This window comes from Mobula hypostoma, chromosome 2 (genome assembly GCF_963921235.1).
Source record: "Mobula hypostoma chromosome 2, sMobHyp1.1, whole genome shotgun sequence".
In the NCBI taxonomy this organism is placed as follows: domain Eukaryota; kingdom Metazoa; phylum Chordata; class Chondrichthyes; order Myliobatiformes; family Myliobatidae; genus Mobula; species Mobula hypostoma.
The window spans coordinates 56867553-56889332 of NC_086098.1; the positions used below are offsets into that span (position 1 = coordinate 56867553).

Below are 21780 nucleotides of genomic sequence, written 5' to 3' on the forward strand. Positions count from 1 at the left end.
ATTCTGACATGTCTATCCACGGCCTCCTCTACTGTAAAGATGAAGCCACACTCAGGTTGGAGGAACAACACCTTATATTCCGTCTGGGTAGCCTCCAACCTGATGGCATGAACATTGACTTCTCTAACTTCCGCTAGGCCCCACCTCCCCCTCGTACCCCAGCTGTTACTCATTTTTATGCACACATTCTTTCTCTCACTCTCCTTTTTCTCCCTCTGTCCCTCTGAATATACCTCTTGCCCATCCTCTGGGTCACCCCCCCCCGTCTTTCTCCCTAGGCCTCCTGTCCCATGATCCTCTCGTATCCCCTTTTGCCTATCACCTGTCCAGCTCTCGGCTCTATCCCTCCCCCTCCTGTCTTCCCCTATCATTTTGCATCTCCCCCTCCCCCTCCAGCTTTCAAATCCCTTACTCACTCTTCCTTCAGTTAGTCCTGACGAAGGGTCTCGGCCTGAAACGTCGACTGCGCCTCTTCCTATAGATGCTGCTTGGCCTGCTGCGTTCACCAGCAACTTTGATGTATGTTGCTTGAATTTCCAGCATCTGCAGAATTCCTGTTGTTTGCATTTTCATGGGGAAGATGTGCAAACTCTTTACAGACAATGCTGAGATTGAATTCTGCACTCCGATGCCCCAAGCTGTAATAGTATCATGCTAATCACTGCGTTACTGTGGCGCTCTCTCTCTATATTGGTCACTGGTGCAGTCAAGGGTGGTGATTACTGAATCATAGAAAGGAACTGGAGGAATTTGTATCTCATGCAAGACCGGATATTGTCTGACAACTGAACCGCAGTTGCGAGGCTGCAGTGAGGTGCTGAAAGATTATTGTAGTTCAAATGTAGAAGCTGACTCGTCTTTAAGCATTGCTGTTTAGACAAAGACAAGGGGGAGAAGAATCACGATTGAGCTTGGAGAAGGGATCATTGCTCAGATTATTCTGGGTACAAGCATAACTGGACAGAACCAGTTGGTCCATTCCACTGAAAGATGTACCCAGACTCTCCTGAAGGGTCTCAGCCCGAAACATCGACTGTTTACTCCTTTCCATAGATGCTTCCTGGCCCGCCGAGTTCCTCCAGAATTTTGTCTGTTGCTTTTCTGAAGCAGTTGGCCACCTCAGTAGTACAGTTCCCATCATACAGAGTCTATGTAGTTTTTTTTTTCAGTTGAATTAAAGCTAGATTCTGACTTTCATAGTTTTGTTAGCAAGAGAGAAGTAAGATTTTTTTGATTGTGATCAGTAACTAACCTTCCACCATAAAGGATGTTGTGAAATTGGAATTTTCTCTTGTACCTTGCACTTAGGAACCCACCTGTAAGTGAGACTGAATGGAGAGGCTTGCTGCACGACCTGTTGGAAATGCAAATGACAGTCTACAAATGCCTGGACTTGGATGTCTGTTATGAGGTAAAAGTTTACTCTTGTATGAATTTGCACACACTATAGAGTCCAAAGGAGAAAATAATCCAGAAATATAACTTTGAATGGCAACATATAGTTGCTCACTGGATTATGGGAGACCTAACTTGTGGAAGTCTAGGTACACAGATTTTCCCATAAATTTTTAAAACATTAGCAAAAGATTAGTTGCGGAATGCAAAATTCTATAGCAGTTATGGAATAGTAGTAGCTACTTAGTTCAAGAGATGATTAGTTTACAAAAAAAAACTTTGCCTGTAACCTCTCTGCTGTAATCAAGCTGATGCATTGTCTTTAAGAACCTACTTGTGGGTTCATAACAGAAGGCCATTTAAGAAATTATGGTAATATCGTAGATATAACACAGCTGGATTTTCTAAAACTTTATGACAAGGTGCCTTTGTGGATTAATGATAAATATTAAAACATGTGGAGTCGGGACTCAAGAAGTGGATGGGAAATCAACCTGGCTACAAAAAAACAGTAGTCAAAAATAGTTGCAGTAACAAAAATTTGGAAACTGGCTGAAGTTTGCCGTTTAACAGTTTAGAAAATGTGGAAGTAACAAATTAGGGTGTTAATACCTATGAGATAAATCCACTAATAAAGTAAGTACACTAATAAATTTTTAGAATAGTGTAAATGATGACTTTGATTTCAAAATGAAGACTGTACATGTTCAATCATGCATTTTACATGAGGTATTAAATGAAGTATAGGGCATCAGGGATATGAGGATACACCTTCACAGATTGTTAAAAATAGTACCACACATCATCAATCTGAAAATACAGAAACAAAGGGCTAAGTTTTCTTTGTGGAGGAATGGAATGAAAAGCTAGAAAACTGTAAAGATGCATAGAACATTTAATTGATTTGCAGCGAATACTGTGGTTCTTATAATGAGGTTAAAGAAGCATTGGACAAAAATGTTACTTTAGGGTGCTGATTATCAGAAAATATACAAAAACTGGAACTCCTTACATTAGAAAAGGGAAGTTGAGAGACAAACTTTTAGAAGTCTTAAAATTCTGAAGAGTTTTAATAGAGTAACTCTTAAAGTTAGATTATGAGAACACTCAGTCCTCTTTTATTGTCATTTAGAAATGCATACATGCATTAAGAAATGATACAATGCTTCTCCGGAGTGATATCACCGAAAACGGGACAAACCAAAGACTAACACTGACAGAACCACATAATTATAACATATAGTTACAGCAGTGCAAAGCAATACCATAATTTGATGAAGAACAAACCATGAGCATGGTAAAAAAAAAAGTCTCAAAGCCTCCGAGTCGATTGACTCCCAAGTCCCCGATAGCAGGCGGCAAAAGGGAGAAACTCCCTGCCATAAACCTCCAGGCACCATCAACTTGCCGATGTCTTGGAAGCAGCCGACCACAGCTGACACTGAGTCCGTCCATCCAAAAACTTTGAGCCTCCGATACAGCCTCCCGAGCGCCATCCTCTGCCAAGCGCCTTCGACCTAGCCCCAGCCGCTGAAACAAGCAAAGCCAAGGATTCGGGGCCTTCTGCTCTGGACATTCCAGTTACCACATAGTAGCAGTGGCAGCGAAGCGGGCATTTCAAAAGTTTTCCAGATGTTCCTCTGTACTCTCATGTCTGTCTCCATCAAATCAGAATTGTGCATGGTCCCCTACTTGACAGATTACAGATATCATTCACCGGAGAGGCCGCATGCTCTGCCGTCGCGCTGCCATCTTCTCCTCCTGAGTTATGTGTTTATTTCTGGGAATGTCCAAAATTAAGGACTACATATCTAAGGTAGTCACCAACAAATCCAAGAACTATTTTATTAAAGTTTCTTTAGCATGGAGAAGGTACAATATGCTTCCCTCAAGATGTATAGTATGATCCCCTTGAAGGAAAGTTCGATGCCTGGGTAAGTGAGAATGGAATAATATTAATTATGTGCATTTGTTGAGAAAGAGTGATCTGTGCAGACAAGACAACAGACATCTTGACAAGTGTTTTGGTCCAAATGACCTTTTTCTTTTGAAGTAAATTTCATGCATGGATGAATGTGGCCTGCTTAAAATATTCATAAATGTAATGGAATAGGACAAAGTGTTAGAGAAATTGAACCACAGTAAGATGCACCTTTTGAGATCAATTAATAATCCACCTTTATGGAATAAAAGTATCTTTAAAAACATGCATGTAATTTCCCATTGCTTTACTGTTTTCGGAATTGGAGCGGAGTGCAATGCACCAACTACAGTGTCCATAAGACAACAAGTCATAGGAGCAGAATTAGTCCATTCAGCCAATTGAGTCAACTCCGCTGTTTCATCATGGCTGATTCTGGATTCCATTCAATCCCATACACCTGCCTTCTTGCCACATCTTCTGATGCCCTGACCAATCAGGAGACAAACAACTTCCACCTTAAATATAGCCATGGATTTGACCTCCACCGCAGTCTGTGGCAGAGCATTCCACAGATGCACTACTCTCTGGCTTAAAAAAAAATCCTCTTTACCTCTGTTCTGAAATGTCACCCCTCAATTTTGAAACTGTGCCCTCTAGTTCTGGATTCCCCCCCCCCATAGGAAACATCCTCCCACATCCACCCTATCTAGTCCTTTCTGTCCGCCAGAGAAAGCAGGATCTCCCAGTAGCCACACTTCTTAATTCCACGTCCCATTCCCATTCTGATATGTCTATCTACGGCCTCCTCTACTGTCAAGATGAAGCCACACTCAGGTTGAAGGAACAGCACCTTAGACCGTCTGAGTAGCCTCCAACCTGATGGTAGAACATTGACTTCTCTAACTTCCGTTAATGCCTCACATCCCCTTCATACCCCATCCGTTATTTATTTATTATTATATATTTATATTTTCTCTGTCATTTTCTCCCTCTGTCCCTCTCACTATACTGCTTGCCCATCCTCTGGGCATCCCCCCCTCCCCCTTTCTTTCTCCCTAGGCCTCCCGTCCCATGATCCTCTCATATCCCTTTTGCCAATCAACTTTCCAGCTCTTAGCTTCATCCCTCCCTCTCCTGTCTTCTCCTATCATTTTGGATCTCCCCCTCCCCCTCCCACTTTCCAATCTCTTACTAACGCTTCTTTCAGTTAGTCCTGACGAAGGGTCTCGGCCCAAAACGTCGACTGAACCTCTTCCTGTAGATGCTGCCTGGCCTGCTGCGTTCACCAGCAATTTTTTTGTGTGTTCCTTTCAACATTCAGTGGGTTTCAATAAGGTCCCCCCTCATTCTTTTAAATTCCATTGCATTCAGGGCCAAAGCTGCCAATTGCCCCTTCATTCCTGGAATCATCCTCGTAAATCTCTTCTGGACCTTCTCCAATGATAGCACATCCTTTCTGAGAAATGGGACCCAAAACCGTTGACAATACTCCAAGTACGACCTGATTAGTGTCTTATAAAGGCAAGGAGATAATACTGATCCTTTATATTCTATTCCCCTTGAAATAAATGCCAACATTGCATTTGCCTTCTTTACCAAAGCTTCAACATGTAAATTAACCTTTTGGGAGTCTTGCATGAGGGGTCCTAAGTCCCTCTGTACCTCTGATGTTTGAGCCTTCTTCCCATTTAGCTAATAGTCCACGTGATTGTTCCTTCTACCAAAATGCATTTATCATACATTGCCCAATATTGTATTCTGTGTACCACTTCTTTTGCCCATTCTTCCAATTTATTTAAGTCCTGCCGCAATTGCATTGCTTCCTCAGCACCACCTACCCCTCCACCTATCTTCGTATCATCTGCGAACTTTGCCACAAAGCCATCAATTCCATTATGTCAATCATTGACAAGCAACGGGAAAAGTAGCAATCCCAATACTGACCCCTGAGGAACACCACTGGTCACTGGCAGCCAAACAGGAAAGGCCCCCTTTATTCCCACTCGCTGCCTCCTACCTGTTAGTCATTCCACTATCCATGCCTGTATCTTTTCTGTAACGCCATAGGATTTTATCTTGTTAAGCAACCTTATGTGTGAATGCTTATCAAACACATTATCAAATGCCTTCTGAAAATCCAAGTAAATGACATTCACTTCCTCTCCTTTGTCCACCCTGCTAGTTACTTCTTCAAAGAACTCTAACAGATATGTCAGGCAAAATTTCCCTTTACAGAAATCATGCTGACTTTGACTTATTTTATCATTAGTCTCCAAGTACCTTGAAATATCTTTAATAATGGACTCCCGCACTTTCCCAACCACTGAGGTTAGGCTAACTGGTCTATGATTTCCTTTCTTTTGCCTTCTTCTTAAAGAGTGGAGTGACAGTTGCAATTTTCCAGTCCTCTGGGACCATGCCAGAATCAAGTTTTTCTTGAAAGATCTTGATCCGTTATCTCTTCGGCAACCTCTCTCAGGACTGTGGAATGTAGTCCATCTGGTCCAGGTGACTTATCCACCTTTCAGTTTGCCTAGCATTTTTCCTTTATAATAGTTATGCCACTCACTCCTGCTCCCTGACACTCACGGACTCCTGGCACACTGTTACTGTCTTCCACAGTGAAGACAGATGGAAAGTATCCATTAAGTTTATCTGCCATTTCTTTGTCTCCCATTACTACCTCACCAGCATCGTTTTCCAGTGATCCAATAGCCTCTCACCTCCCTTTTACTCTTTATATAACTGAAAAAACTTTTGGTATCCTGCTTTATATTATTGGCTCGTCTGCCTTCATATTTCATCTTTTCCCTTTTTATCACTTTTTTAGTTGCCGTTTGTTGGATTTTAAAAGCATCCCAATCATCTAACTTCCCACTCACTTTTGCTACCTTGTATGCTCTTTCCTTGGCTTTTATGTTTGTCAGCCACAGTTGCCTACCCCTGCTGTTTCTTTCTCTGTGGGACATATCTATCCTGTGCATTATGAACTATTCAACCATCCCTGCTCTGCCATCATCCCCACCAGTATCCACCTCTCAAAGCTCTGTAATTCCCTTCATTCCAATGCGAGACTGATACATGTGTGTTATGCTTCTCTCTCTCAAATTGCAGTATGAATTCAATAATATTATGATCTCTGCATCCTGAGGGCTCCTTTACGTTGAGCTCCTGAATAAGATCTGGGTTACTACACAACACCCAATCTAAAGTGGCCTTTCCCCAAGTAGCCTCAAGCAGAACCTGCTCTAAAAAGCAATCTCACAGACATTCAACAAATTCCCTCTCTTGCGATCCGACACCGATGTGATTTTCCCAATCGCCCATTACAATTGTGACATTACCCTTATTCCATTCCTTTTCCAGCTCCCTTTGCAATCTCAACCCTGAATCTTATCTACTATTAGGAGGCCCATATGTGATTCCCATAATGGTTTTTTCACCCATGCACTTTTTTAACTCCACCCACAGAGATTCAACATTCTCTGACCCTATCTCACATCTTTCTAAAGATGCAATTGCATCTCATACCAGCAGAGCCACACCACTGTCTATGCCTCCCTGCCTATCCTTTGAATACAAAGTATATCCTTTGATGTTAAGCTCCCAACAATGGCCTTCTTTCAGCCACGACTTAGTGATGTCCACAGTGTCATACCAACAATCTCTAATTGCGCCATGAGTTTGTCCACCTTATTCTCAATGCTACGTGCATTTAAATACAGCACCTTCAGTCCTACATTCTTCACCCTTTTGAATTTTGCCTCTGTGGTACAATTTATCTCTTTGCTCTGTCTGCATTTGTACCCAATCATTGGCTTGTCCTTTCTTACATTCATATTACACCTATCATCTACTTCTAAACCTGCTTGCTCATCCTCAGCTCTATCCTACTGGTTCCCATCGCCCTGCCATATTAGTTTAAACCATTCCCAACAGCGCTATTAAATCTACCCGCAACAATATTGGTCCCCCTTAATTTCAAGTGCAATCTGTTCCTTTCGTACAGGTCCCACCTGCCCCAGAAGAGATCCCAATTATTCAGAAATCTGAATCCCTACCCCCTGCTCCAATTCTTCAACCACGCATTACTGCATGGCACAGGCAGCAATCCCGAGATTACTACCTTTGAAGTCCTGATTCTCAGCTTCCTTCCTAACTCCCTGTATTCTTTTTTCAGGACCTCCTCTCTCTTTCTAGCTATGTCATTGGTATTAATATGTACCACAACTTCTGGCTGCTCACACTCTATTTTCAGGATATTGTGGACACGAGCAGAAGTATTATGGACCCTGGTACATAGGAGGCAAACTACCATCCATGTTTCCTTTTCGAGTCCATAGAATCGCTTATCTGTCCCCCGACCATAAAGTCTTCTATTACTGCTGACATTCTCTTATGTTCCCTATCCTTCTGAGCCATAGGGCCAGACTCAGTGCCAGAGGTATGGCTGCTGTTGCTTCCCCCAGGTAGACCGTCTCCCCCTCCCCCAACAGTACTCAAAATGAAGTACTTATTGTTGAGGGGGATGACCACAGGTGCTCCCCACTACCTGACATTCTCCCTTCCCTCTCCTGACAGTCACCCAGTTATCTGTCCCCTGTAGCCTGAGGTGACTGCCTCCCTTTAGCTCCTTTCTATCACTGCTTCACTTTCCCTAACAAGCCATAGGTCATTGAGCTGCAGCTTCAGTTCCCTAAAACAGTCTTTAAGGAGCTGCATCTTGATACACCTGATGCAGATGTGGCCATTGGGGAGGCTGGGAATCTCCTGGAAATCCCACATCTGACACCAGAACAGAACACTGGCTCTTGAGACATACTCCCTATTCTTTCTAGAGTTAAATAAGTAATGAACTCACCTACTTGCGTTACGTCTGCCTGTTCTTGTCAAAGCTTTTTTGAGCCAAAGCCTTACTACTCTGCCTCAGACTACTCTGACGACAGCCACTCCCACGAAGACCGCTCCAAAAGGTCGTACCTCTGTTTTATGGAGAATGGGTTTTTAAAAGCTTTTCATGAGCTTTAAAAGTTTTAAAAGTGGCAACCTTTTCATGAATAAAACTGAAGGAAATTCCTTCTTTAGAAGCATGGCAAATACTAATTTCATTCTCAAAATGCTATCAGGAAGTGTTTCTAGCAAGCTTATGAAGTATAAGATAAAGTAAAAGCCACTGCTCTTGTAAATTGTAAATTATATTGGAAATAATGTAAACCACCTGGCTAACAACAAAAAAAAGACATCTTTTTGTTGAAGATTTTTTTTATTACAATGAATCAGGCAAGGTAGATTAAAATCAGCATGTAATTCTGAAATGATGCGCCAAGATAGATTACAGGTTGACCTTCTATAATCCGGCACCATTGGGACCTGAGGAGTGCCGGATTAGTGAAAATGCCGAATTACAGAAGGATCACATTAAGCAATACCTAATGGCCTCATCGTACCTTTAAAATATCAAAGGATTCAAAGGTTCATTTAATGTCGGAGAAATGTATACAATATACATCCTGAAATGCTTTTTCTTCACAACCATCTACGAAAACAGAGGAGTGCCCCAAAGAATAAACAACAGTTAAACGTTAGAACCCCTAAGTTCCCCCCCGCTCCCCTCTCTCCTGCACGTAAGCGGCAGCGAGCAACAATCTCCCCTCCCCACCGGCAAAAAATAAAGCGCACTCACTACCAGCACTCAAGCGTGAGCTAAACGATAGCAAAGACACAGACTTGCAGTTACCCCAAAGACTACATTGCACTCGCAGTTACTGAGGAAATTCTCGTTAGTTTCTTTTCCTCCGCTTAGTAATATGCTTAAATTCAGCGGGTCACCACGTCTGATCTGAGGCCATAGGCAGAAGAGAACAGAGTGCCAGCTGGGTGACGCCGGAGGGCAGTGCGCGACTGCCGGCAGGCAGGCGAGAAGACAGACCGACCCAGCGCATGCCAGCTCCCTCGCCGCTGGCTTGTGAGACGGGCGGGTGCTGGGCGGCCGCGCCTCACGCAAATGATATTAATAAATGCAGGAAAACAAGCAGGAATCGCCTGTCTGTGCTTACAAGAGTGCGCCAACAAGTGAACAGATCTAGCGCAACCAAAACAATGTGCAGCAGATTGGTACGGTGGCCCGGAAAATTTGAAATTACAGTTGCGCGGAATATTTGAAATCAGTGCGGATTATCGAAGGAACCGGATTAAAGGTAGTTGGATTAGTGAATGTCGACCTGTATAAGCATTCTTCAATGGTAGTGATGACTTTGAGAAGTAAGGTGGAAGTAGTTTTCCTTTTACACTACTAGATCTTTCTAACCTCAACTTTGCATTCATTCTTCACCGACTAAACTCATAAATCCTTAAACTGGGGGGCAAAGCCTCTGCTCCAACAATGGTTACAGTGTGGTAAGCATAGTCCTGGAATGCTTTGACAGCAGACAGCATTGGGAATTGAGCTTTACTTCATCTCAACCTACTTGGTTTTAGAAAATTTTACTTTTATCTGACATTCGTAGATCTCAACCAAAAATGAATAATTAAATCAGTTATTAATAATTACAAAAATAAAGTAATAAAAATATTTGTCTTTGAAATAATTTAATGGTTGCGAGTCCCATTGAAGTGAATGAAGTCTCTACTCCTAAGCTAGGGAGAGGGGGGAATTCTCCAATGTGAGATGAAGAGCCCCAGTAAGATTAAGTGGTCATGTCTGTTGACAGATACACAGTCATCTGATACTCAGTAAGTCTCAGATTGTAGCAGGTCTCTTTAATTCCAGAACTATCTTTTGGTATAGCTAAGTACCAGTGGATTCCCAGAAAAATTATTGTATTTATTTTCATTTTTTTAGTATTTGGCATTACTAGCAATGTTAGCCTTTATTGACAATACCTACTTCCCTTGAGAAGGTGGTGGTCAACCACCATTTTTGAGTTCCTGTATCTTCTGGTGAAGGTAATTCCATCATGTGTAGGAGCTACATGGATTTGGACAGAGCAATGATACAAGAATACTGATATATTCCCGAGCTGGAAAGAAGTACAGATTGGAGAGGACCTGCAGATAGTGGGAATCTATTGTGCCAGCAGCCCTTACCTTCTCAGTGTGGAGGTTATGGTATTGTTTAAATGATGGACTAGTTTAAATCTTTCAGTCTGCAAACAAATCAGCCACTTTAAACCAGTGGTGCATGGGATGGTTAGCTTTGACTTGGATGATGTTGAACTTCTTGAGTGCTGTCATCCAGCCAAGCCAATAGTATTCCACGACCTCGGTCTTGTGCCTTGTAGATGGTGAAAAGATCTTGAAGTTGTGAAGAGGTGGGTCATTGCCATGTACCTTGCTTCTTATCTGCTCTGGCATTTATGTGGCTGGTCCAGTTGAGTATCTAGGAACTCAAATTGTTGACTGTGGGGTTTCAACATTGATTGTTCCATCAGATGTAGATGATGAGACTCCCTTTTGTTATGTGATATCGGTCGGGGGGGGGGAGAGGAGTGACTTGAAGGGTTTTTGCAGGGTAGATGTGGAGAAAATGTTTATTCTTGTGTGAGGATCCAGAACTGGAATCACTTTAAAAAATAAATTGTTGCATCTTTAAGACAGATGAGGCAGGGAATCCGTAACTTTTCTTCCAAGGTCATTTGAAGCAGAATGTTTAAATATTTTTTAGGCAGAGATGGACAGATACATGATAAGCAAATGTATGAAAGATTACCAGGAATGCAAAATAAATTTCCGGGTGGATCATTTAATGATCTTATTAAGTGTTGGGGCAGGCTTCAGGGACCAATTGATTTCCTACTGCACAATCCTCATGGTCTTAAGTATAGGTGAATTTATTTTTTAATTTCATGAGTAAGGCTATGACTGATGACTAGTTTGTTATTTTTAAATTATTAACAAAATTTAAATTCAGCAGATGCCATGGTAAAAATTAAACGTACTCTCTAGATTGTTAGATCAGGTAACAAGTCTGGCAATTTAACTACTGCACTGCCACTGTTCCCATTTTATGATCAGGTGTGTATTTGACTGGCTTGAGTCTTCTGGGAATTTCCCTTCGGGTCTAGAATTGTCTCCCAATCTATAAAGGAGGAAAAGGACAAGAGCTACAAGTCTCAAATGAGTGTGCAAATACTTTCTCAATAAAGGTATTCATTAGGATTTCTTCTAAGTCGTTTAGAGTGGAAGTGTTTTCAAATCTATTGTTCTTTTGGGTGGGTGGTTGTCAAGCATGATAGGCGGGGAAGGAGATGCTGTATTCTCAGAGTGAAGAAAGTAAATAATTTCTTTATGATGGGCTGGTGGATATTATTGGGTATGATGTGGTCTTTCTGGAGCTGGCACATGAGATTTCCACAGTGCCTCCTGATCACAGCAGTGCTTTTCAAATTCACTGTAGTTAGTATGTGGGCACTTAATAGGTAATGACTTCTGAAAGTTCTTCCAGTTTGATGCCTTGTCTGAAACTACATTTCGTGATGATAGATGTCAAAATTCTTTGGTAGTTAAAAGTTTAATCTGAATGAAAGTTTTCCAAGAACAAAGGATACTTGAAATAATAACGGTGATTGTTCCTTCAAAATGTGTGGTCAGAGTTGAGCTGTCATGCAAAGTTGTGGGCAATTTTGGTTTTCTTGAGACAAAAAGGTTAATTTTAACATGAAGCTTAAAACACTTCCTGCATGCGCAATACTGATGGGATATTTCAGCTATATATCTATTCTAATGTTAGATAGTTGCAGTCATGCTATTCTTAGTAAATTAAAGCCAATTGTTTTGAAGGAATTATTTGCTGTTGGAAACAAAGGAAATAACCCAATGTCAACTTTTGTATATAGTAACCACATTACCGTTCGATTAATGTGTATTTTTATTTTACTGAATTAAACAGATAATTTCATTCTTTAACTTTAAAACCTGGTGTATTCTATAAAATGTTTTTAATCCCTGCCTTCTGAAAAAGGAGAACTTAAAGTGACCAGATATTTTAATTTTCAGATATTTACCGAGAGCCTATTGTGTTCCAGTCGTTTGGAGAATATCCGCTTAGCTGGACAAATGATGCATTGCAGCAGTGTATCTGTTGACCCACCCGTTAATGCTCCTTACAGAAGCAAGATACAGTCCAAGGTTAACTATGAGAAAAGCCTCAAATTGGTTCTTGCTGCTGCCAGAGAGTACTTTGACTCATCGGCCACTTTGACTGACAGTTGCATGGATTTAGCCAGGTAATCTATAAATTCATGTGTTGTTTATTTTTTTTAAATTCTTCAGTATGATTATGTCTGATGAGAGTTGATAGTTTTAATACCAGATTTGATTTTGCTGGTGATGCATAACTTGCTGTTCCTGCAGTTAGATGATCCAAGATTGATTAACATAAAATGCAAGCTATAAACCTTCACCTTCTATTTTCCCTGCAAAATACTGCTGGATAAGTTTGATGTATACAAAAGTTCAGATAATAGTGCAAACAATAAGTCAAAAACATTCAAACTCCTTGTTTTGGTTGTGTCCAGACCTTCATATGGTTGCATCCCATGGTATACATTCAAGCAACAATAATCCGAAGCACCATTACTGAATTAACGGTTATTTTTTCCCCCAATGAAATAACATGGGAAATCCCTGCTCAATTTCAGGAATAGTTAAAATGTTTCTGTCAATGTGAAAATGGTGCAGGATACTGGGCTTATGAAGTTTGGGCAGGTAAACAGCATCAGAAGATCGAGTTGAAATTTGTCGCCTGTATCTTCATGGATAGAGTGGGACTACATAAAGTTAGTAAGCAATAGCTTTTAAACAATGCCTCAAATTGCTTATTTACAACTTTGATACCCAATTTCCTTTCTGTGGTCTTAACAATACATGAAGAGACTTGGGAATTTCACCCAATTGCACTTATCTTTCCATCCATCCCATGTGAGTTTGTTTTGAATAAAACAAGGGTCACCACAGACAGCATAGAATTTAAACAGAATAAATTTGAAAAATGAAATGAACTTGTAAATGGAAGAGTTATAGGCACGTGGCATCAAAGTTCTTGACTGATCATGGTGAAATCCAGGTTAATCAAGAACTTGGTTTTAAATATGTTCAAATTAGATATTTGCTTGCTGGATGATTGTAATCAAGACGTATCTCCATGGACTCAATTTGGCCAGACTGCTTAATATTCAGTAAGAGCATTTCATGTGCATGTTGCGAATTCATAACAATACCAAAACATGCTGAGCTTAAAAGTGAAAATGCAGTTACAGTGCAGAGATAAACCAAATGTTATGCAACAGTAATTACTATTCAAACATAGCAAATGGATCTCTAAAAGCTGATTAATTCTGTTTGCATCATAGTGTCATGTAGCAAATGCAGTTGTCAGCTGGTGCAAGGTTAGTGTCACAAAAACAGGAGTAGAGATTTTTTTTACAAGTTGAATACTGTATTCAGAATCTGGAGAACTTTTAGCTTTTAGTTTAGAAAGCTATTTTAGTGTCTTGTGGTTTTAATTTGAATGTTTGGCAAGGAGAACAAACAGTATCATCATTTAATATTTCATCTAAACCACTCCTCTAACTCATAGACAGTGCTACTAAGTAGATACTTCATCAGGCTTTGTAACTAGATTCTTTTTATGAAATCATGTTTATTTTGTACTTTGTCCTTGGAATTTTATAAAGCAAGGTGATGGCAGAAAAAGATTTTGAAACATTTTCCGTTTGCACAATTTTTGTTACAGCTTACTTGCTGATTCCATTCAGGTTCTTGAAAGCAAATGCATAAAAAAAACAGAACTTGGCACTTGACATGCTCATTCAAGTATACACAGCAGTTTCATTCCTATAGAATGAATGATTGCTATTGTAATGACTTTTTTTTCGTAGTTTTGAAACTCATTCCCAATGCATTGTATTTGTATATTTTTGTAATGTATTTCTTGACTGGAACAGGTGAAACATAACAGTTGGTATGTTCTTCATCCATTCCATTTATCACCACGGACAGGTTGCCTTGACTTAGATTCGTTTTTAAGAGGACCGAGCAGTTCGTGTTCATTAGTACTAGTTTTCTTGAAGTTTTTTTCATATACAGTAACAATTTAGAATCTCAACCCACCAACCAGACCTATCTCTTTGCATATTTACTTTGAAACTAATGGCATTGTGGTGTGTGGATGCAAAGTGTTCCCCTACACAAACTTCTGTCAGTTGCCCTGTCTCATTACCAAATAGCAGATCCGGTATCACATGATCTCTCCATAGGACTGCTGTGTACTGATGAAGGAAACTTCCCTGAACACATTTGACAAACTCTATCCTATATAGTCCTTATAAAGTACGGGAGTCCCAGTCAATATGTAGAATGTTAAAATCACCTACTATTACAATCTTATGTTTCTTGCAACGGTCTGTGATCTCTTTACAAATTTGTTCCTCTTAATCCCTAGGACTGTTGAGTAATCTGTAATATAGCCCCATTAACGTGGTCATACCTTTCTCATTTCTCAGTTTCACCCAATATATCTTAAAATTTCTCTGCTCACAGCTTAAATCTTAATTCTCAACTCACCCGGCCAGGATAAAAGATTCTTATGATATTTTCCGTCCATACCCTTCATAATTTTGTGAAACTATATCAGGTCATCTCTAAGCTCCCACATTCCAGTAAGAATAAACCCAGCCTATCCTTTCTCTCCTTTAACGATGGTCCAACGTTCCATGCAACGTTGTGGTGAATTTCTTTTCTGCTCTCTCCCTATTGCTGCTGTATATTGTCAAGTGATGACCAGAGCTGTGCACAATACTCTAAGTGTGGTTTAACAAGTGTTTTGTGTTGTGTGATATCCCAACCCTGATACTCAGTGCCTTGGCCAAGGAAGGCAAGCATACGAAACACCATTTTCAATACCCTATCCAGCTATGTTGGGACTTGGAGGGAGCTACGTTGCCATTTTTAGGGAGGTCTCTCTGTACATGTTTCACAAGCCCCTGGCAGTGATTCTATACATCCCTAAAGAATACAAGAAGGGAGAGGGGGAAAAAAATTATCGGAAGGAGAAATCGATGTTCATGTCATCTGAGAGGATTCCTTGACAGAATACAAGGTGTTGTTCCTCAATCCTAAGAGTGGCCTCACTATGGCAAAAGAAGAGGACTTGTACTGATATGTTGGAATAGGAGTGGGTATTCAAATTGTTGACGAACAGAGCGGAGGTAGGAATTCAAATGGTTGGCGAATAGAGTGGAGGTGCCCAACAAAGCAGTCTCAGAATTTATGTCAGGTTACACCAATGTGAGACATCAGAAACACTGGATGCAATAAGTGACCCCCAACAGATTCACAGGTGAAGTGTTTCAGAGGCTTGAAAGGTTGTTGAGAAAATTTACTGGTATATTAATGTCCCAAATTGTAGAGAAATGTTGAGTCAGTTAGGTTAAATACTTCTTCCCCTGGAGTGTAGGAAAATGAGGGGAGATGTTACAGAGGCATACAAAATTGAGGTGTATGGATAGAATGAATGCTTGCAGTCTTCTTCCATTTGTGTTTGGTGAGATTAGAATTAGAAATCGTAGATTTAAGATAAAAGGTGAAATATTTAAGGGGAATCTGAGATTGAGCCTCTTGACTCATGGTAGTGTGAACTGCCAGATGAAGTGGTAAATTGTAACATTTAAGAGAAATTTATATGGGCACATGGATGAGAGGGGTATGGAGTACTCTGGTCCAGCTGCAAGTAGATGGGGTACGCAGAAAGCCAGATTGGCACAGACTGACTAGGCCAAATGGCCTGTTTCTCTGCTGTGGTGCTCTGTGACTTTGACTTGTCTGACCTTATTCTGAAAGATAAGGTCAAGTATAGCCTATTTCCTTGATGACCTTCCACATACTGCTTCAGAAAACTTCCTTTAATGAATTTTACAAGTTCCTTCCCATGTGAGCTGTTTGTATTAAGGCAATCCCAGTTGATATCAGGAAAGTTTAAATCCCATGGTGCATACAGCCTTACTGCTATTACAACCTTGTGTGTTCTGTGTACCTATTGTTGGATCCGACTATTTAATTCTTTGATTAGATTGTTTGTTATTTTCTTTGTAGTTTAACAATTAATTGTCTACTTGTATTTTATATAATTGTATACAAATTGCTGTCTACTATGTCTCTTGGTGTTAATAGTATGTCTATGCAAGTTCAGCGTGTGCTTCTAGTGGTTATACCAAGTATAATTCTGGAAAGCTCTGGAAACTTCTTCGTACTGCATTATTTGAATAAGTGCTACTTCATTGGTTAACTCTTTTCTACAAAATTGAATGGCATTTTCCTTATTTCTATAATATAAAAATAGCTGACTATACGGCAGTGCCATCTTTGATCTTAGCTTTCCTTTCACCAGTAGACCTCTATCACTGTCCATTTCAATTTCTCTTTGTTTCCATCTATGTTGAATGAAACAATCATGTAGCACAAGTTCTGTGTCTCTTTCCTCACTTTTAAAAAACATTCTTGGATTAAAACCTCAGAATCCAACACTATCTGTCTTATAACTCCCACTGACTATTTGGAGGCTATAGTATTATCCCACCAATATGAACACCCATTTCTTATTCCTAAATTCTGCCCACAAAACCTCATTGGCTGAAACATTCCAGGCACCTTTCATAAATATTGCTCTTTGTTCTCCCTGATCAGTATTGCCACATCCCCTCATATTTTGCACCGTCACCTTTTGATGTCATATGTCTATACCCTGGAGCATTGAGTTGTCAGTCCTGCCCTTCTTCAGAATCAGAATCATGTTTATTATCACCAGCATGTGATAATTATGTTTCGATAATTGCAACTATATCATAATCCTATGTAATGATCCACAGTCTTGGCTAATCTGTTTTATTTTTGAGGTTCCTTGCATTATAATAAAAGGAGTTAATCTTGTCAGCCTTTCCTTGCATCCTTTCCTGTTTCTCCCTCTTTTAGCAAATATGATGCTCAAGGTGTCATATCTAAATGCGCGTAGTATAAGAAATAGGTGGATGAACTTGTTGCACTATTACAGATTGCCAGGCATGATGTTGTGGCCATCACTGAATCATGGCTGAAGGGTAATTGTAGTAGGGAGCTGAATGTCCAAGGTTACACGTTATATCGGAGGGATAGGAAGATAGGCAGAGGGGGTGGTGTGGCTGTACTGGTAAAGAATGGTATCAAATCAGTAGAAAGATGTGGCATAGGATCGGAAGATGTTGAATCTTTGTGCGTTGAGTTAAGAAACTGCAAGGGTAAAAGGATGTTGATGGCAGTTATATACAGGCCTCCCAACAGCGGCTGGGAGGTGGACCATAGGTTACAACAGGAAATAGAAAAGGCGAGTCAAAAGGGCAGTGTTATGGTAGTCATGGGAGATTTTAACATCCAGGTCAATTGGGGAAAATCAGGTTGGTAATGGATCTCAAGAAAGTGAGTTTGTTGAATGCCTAAGAGGTAGATTTTTAAAGCAGTTTGTCATTGAGCCTACGAGGGGATCAGCTATACTGGATTGGGTGTTATGTAATGAACCAGAGGCGATTAGGGAGCTTAAGGTAAAAGAACCCTTAGGAACAAGTGATCACACTATGATTATATTCAACTTGAAATTTGATAAGTCTGATGTAGCAGTATTTCAGTGGAGTAAAGGAAATTACAGTGGTATGAGAGAGGAGTTGGCCAAAGTAAATTGGAAGGAGCTGCTGGTAAGGATGTCAGCAGAGTAGCAATGGCGTGTGTTTCTAGGGAAAATGAGGAAGGTGCAGGACGTGTATTCCAAAAATGAAGAAATACTCAAATGGTAAAATAGTACAACCGTGGCTGACAAGGGAAGTCAAAGCTATTGTAAAAGCAAAAGAAAGGGCATATAACAAAGCAAAAATTAGTGGTAAGATAGAGGACTGGGAAGTTTTTAAAAACCTAATGATTTTTTTAGATGCTCTCTGTAGAAGGGAAAAGATGAAATATGAAAGCAAGCTAGCAAATAATATCAAAGTGGATAGCAAAAGTTTTTTTCAAGTATGTTAAAGATAGAAGAGAAAAGGGAGTGGATATAGGACTGCTAGAAAATGAGGCAGGAGAAATAATAACGGGGGACAAGGTGATGGCTGATGAACTAAATGACTATTTTGCATCAGTCTTCACTGTGGAAGATACTAGCAGTATGCCTGATGACGTAGTGTGTGAAGGAAGAGAAGTGGGTGAGTTACTATAACGAGAGAATGTCAGAATCAGAATCAGGTTTATTATCACTGGCATGTGACGTGAAATTTGTTAACTTAGTAGCAGCAGTTCAATGCTGGTTCAATTCATAATCTAGCAGAATAACAATAATAAAATAATAATAAAAAATAAGTAATTGATTATAGTATACATATATTGAATAGATTAAAAAAAAGTGCAACAACAGAAATACTGTATATTAAAAAAGTGGGGTAGTGTCCAAGGGTTCAATGTCCATTTAGGAATCGGATGGCAGAAGGGAATCCTGAATCGCTGAGTGTGTGCCTTCAGGCTTCTGTACCTCCTACCTGATGGTAACAGTGAGAAAAGGGCATGTCCTGGGTGCTGGAGGTCCTTAATAATGGACGCTGCCTTTCTGAGACACCACTCCCTAAAGATGTCCTGGGTACTTTGTAGGGTAGTACCCAAGATGGAGCTGACTGGATTTACAACCTTCTGCAGCTTCTTTCCGTCCTGTGCAGTAGTCCCCCCCCCCCCCACCATACCAGACAGTGATGCAACCCATCAGAATGCTCTCCACAGTACATCTATAGAAGTTTTTGAGTTTATTTGTTGACACACCAAATCTCTTCAAACTCCTAATGAAGTATAGTCACTGTCTTGCCTTCTTTATAACTAGATTATATGCTGGGACCTGGTTAGATCGTCAGAGATCTTGACACCCAGGAACTTGAAGCTGTCCACATTCTCCACTTCTGATCCCTCTATGAGGATTGGTATGTGTTCTTTCGTCTTACCCTTCCTGAAGTCCACAATCAGCTCTTTCGTCTTACTGATGTTGAGTGCCAGGTTGTTGCTGCAGCACCACTCCACTAGTTGACATATCTCACTCCTGCACACCCTCTTACCTCCACCTGAGATTCTACCAACAATGGTTGTATCATCAACAAATTTATAGATGGTATTTGAGCCATGCCTAGCCACACAGTCATGTGTATATAGAGAGTAGAGCAGTGGGCTATGCACACACCCCTGAGGTGTGCCGGTTTTGATAGTGAATGAGAAGAATATGTTATCACCAATCTGCACAGATACTGGTCTTCTGGTTAGGAAGTCGAGGATCCAATTGCGGAGGGAGGTACAGAGGCCCAGGTTCTGCAATTTCTCCATCAGGATTGTGGGAATGATGGTATTAAATGCTGAGCTATAGTCGATGAACAGCATCCTGACATGGGTGTTTGTGTTGTCCAGGTGGTCTAAAGCCGTGTGGAGAGCCATTGAGATTGCATCTGCTGTAGACCTGTTGTGGCGATTGGCAAACTGCAGTGGGTCCAGGTCCTTGCTGAGGCAGGAGTTCAGTCTAGTCATGACCAAGCTTTCAAAGCATTTCATCATGTCACCGTGAGTGCTACTGAGTGATAGTCATTAAGGCAGCTCACATTATTCTTCTTGGGTACTGGTATGATTGTTGCCTTTTTGAAGCAAGTGGGAACTTCTGCCCGTAGCAGTGAGAGGTTGAAAATGTGCTCAAAAAGCTGAAAGACCTGAAGGTACATACGTCACCTAGATCAGACAAACTGTACCCTAGGGTTCTGAAAGAGGTAGCATTAGAGATTGTGGTGGCATAAGAAATGACCTTTCAAAAAAATCTTTGGACTCTGGCATTGTGCCAGAGGACTGGAAAATTGCAAATGTCACCCCACTCTTTAAGAAAGGAGAAAGGCAGCAGAAAGAAAATTATAGACCAGTTAGCCTGACCTCAGTGGTTTGGAAGATGTTAGAGTCAATTGTTAAGAATGAGGTGATGGAGTACTTTGTGACACAGGACAAGATAGTACAAAGTCAGCATGGTTTCCTTCAGAAAAAATCCTGCCTGACGAACATGTTGGAATACATTGAGGAGATTTCAAGTAGGATAGATAAAGGGGATGCAGTGGATGTTGTATATTTGGACTTTCAGAAGGCTTTTGACAAGGTGCCACACATGAGGCTGCTTACCAAGTTAAGAACCATTGGTATTACAGTAAAGTTACTAACATGGTTAGAGCATTGGCAGTGAGCATTGGTAGGAGGCAGCGAGTGGGAATAAAAGGATCCTTTTCTAGTTGGCTGCCAGTGAATAGTGGTGTTCCATAGGGGTCAAAGTTGGGACCATTTCTTTTTATGCTTTATATAAATGATTTACTGTAGATGATGCAATAGGTGGCTTTGTTGCCAAGTTTGCAGATGATATGAAGATTGGTGGAGGGGCAGGTAGGGTTGAGAAAACAGGTAGGATGCAGAAAGACTTAGAGAGATTAGGAGAATGGACAAGAAAGTGGCAAATGAAATACAATGTTGGCCTCACCTTGAGTATTGGAAACAGTTTTGGGCCCCTCATCTTAGAAAAGATATGCTGGCATTGGAGAGCGTCCAGAGTAGGTTCACAAGGATGTTTCCAGGAATGAAGGGGTTATCATACAAGGAATGTTTGATGGCTCTTAGTCTGTACTCGCTGAAATTCAGAAGGATGAGTGGGGGTCTCATTGAAACCTTTTGAACGTTGAAAGGCCTAGACAGAGTAGATGTGGAAAGGATGTTTCCCATGGTGGGAGAATCTAGGACAAGAGGACACAGCCTCAGGATAAAGGGGCGCCCTTTCAAAAGGGAGTTGTGGAGAAATTTCTTTAGCCAAGGGGTGGTGAATTTGTGGAATTTGTTGCTACATGCAGCTGTAGTGACCAAGTCATTGGGTATATTTAAGGCAAAGATTGATAGGTTCTTGATTGGACTTGGCATCAAAGGTTACGGGGAGAAGGCTGGGAACTGGGGTTGAGGAGGAGAAAAAACAGGATCAGCCATGATTTTATGGTGGACCAGTCTCAGTGGGCCAGATGCCTTAATTCTGCTCCTATGTCTTATGGTCTTATGTCTTTCCCCATTTATGATCAGTTGATTAATAGTGGTTTTTCAAAAACGAATATCAGATCTGTAATTTATTTTTAACATTGAGGGTGTGAAATACAAACATGATATTTTAATATTTTTGTCTTCATTACATGTTTGAGTACAGAGAGGCAAGAATTACGTGAAGTTAAAATCTTGTAAGCGATTAGTTTAATTGTCATTAAATCATAAAATATTTACTGATGAAACTGGTTAAAACCTTGGTAGGAAGAACAAGTAAACTCAACGCATTACCATTGGAGGTGAGAATTAAACCCTGGTCAATAGGGTTGTGAAGCAGCAGCTCTATCAGTTGTACCACTGAGCCTCCCACCATGACA

General features: G+C 40.6%; 1 protein-coding gene across 3 annotated transcripts in view; it reads left to right on the plus strand.

The window, feature by feature from the left end:
* The window catches only part of nbas (NBAS subunit of NRZ tethering complex), a 322014-nt gene that overhangs the window by 125000 nt on the left and 175234 nt on the right, over positions 1-21780 (plus strand). For all 3 annotated transcript variants that reach the window (XM_063037332.1, XM_063037350.1, XM_063037341.1), the window contains 2 exons: positions 1309-1411; positions 12314-12543. In XM_063037332.1, coding sequence (XP_062893402.1) covers positions 1309-1411; positions 12314-12543 — 333 coding nt within the window. The remainder of the gene's footprint in view (positions 1-1308; positions 1412-12313; positions 12544-21780) is intronic.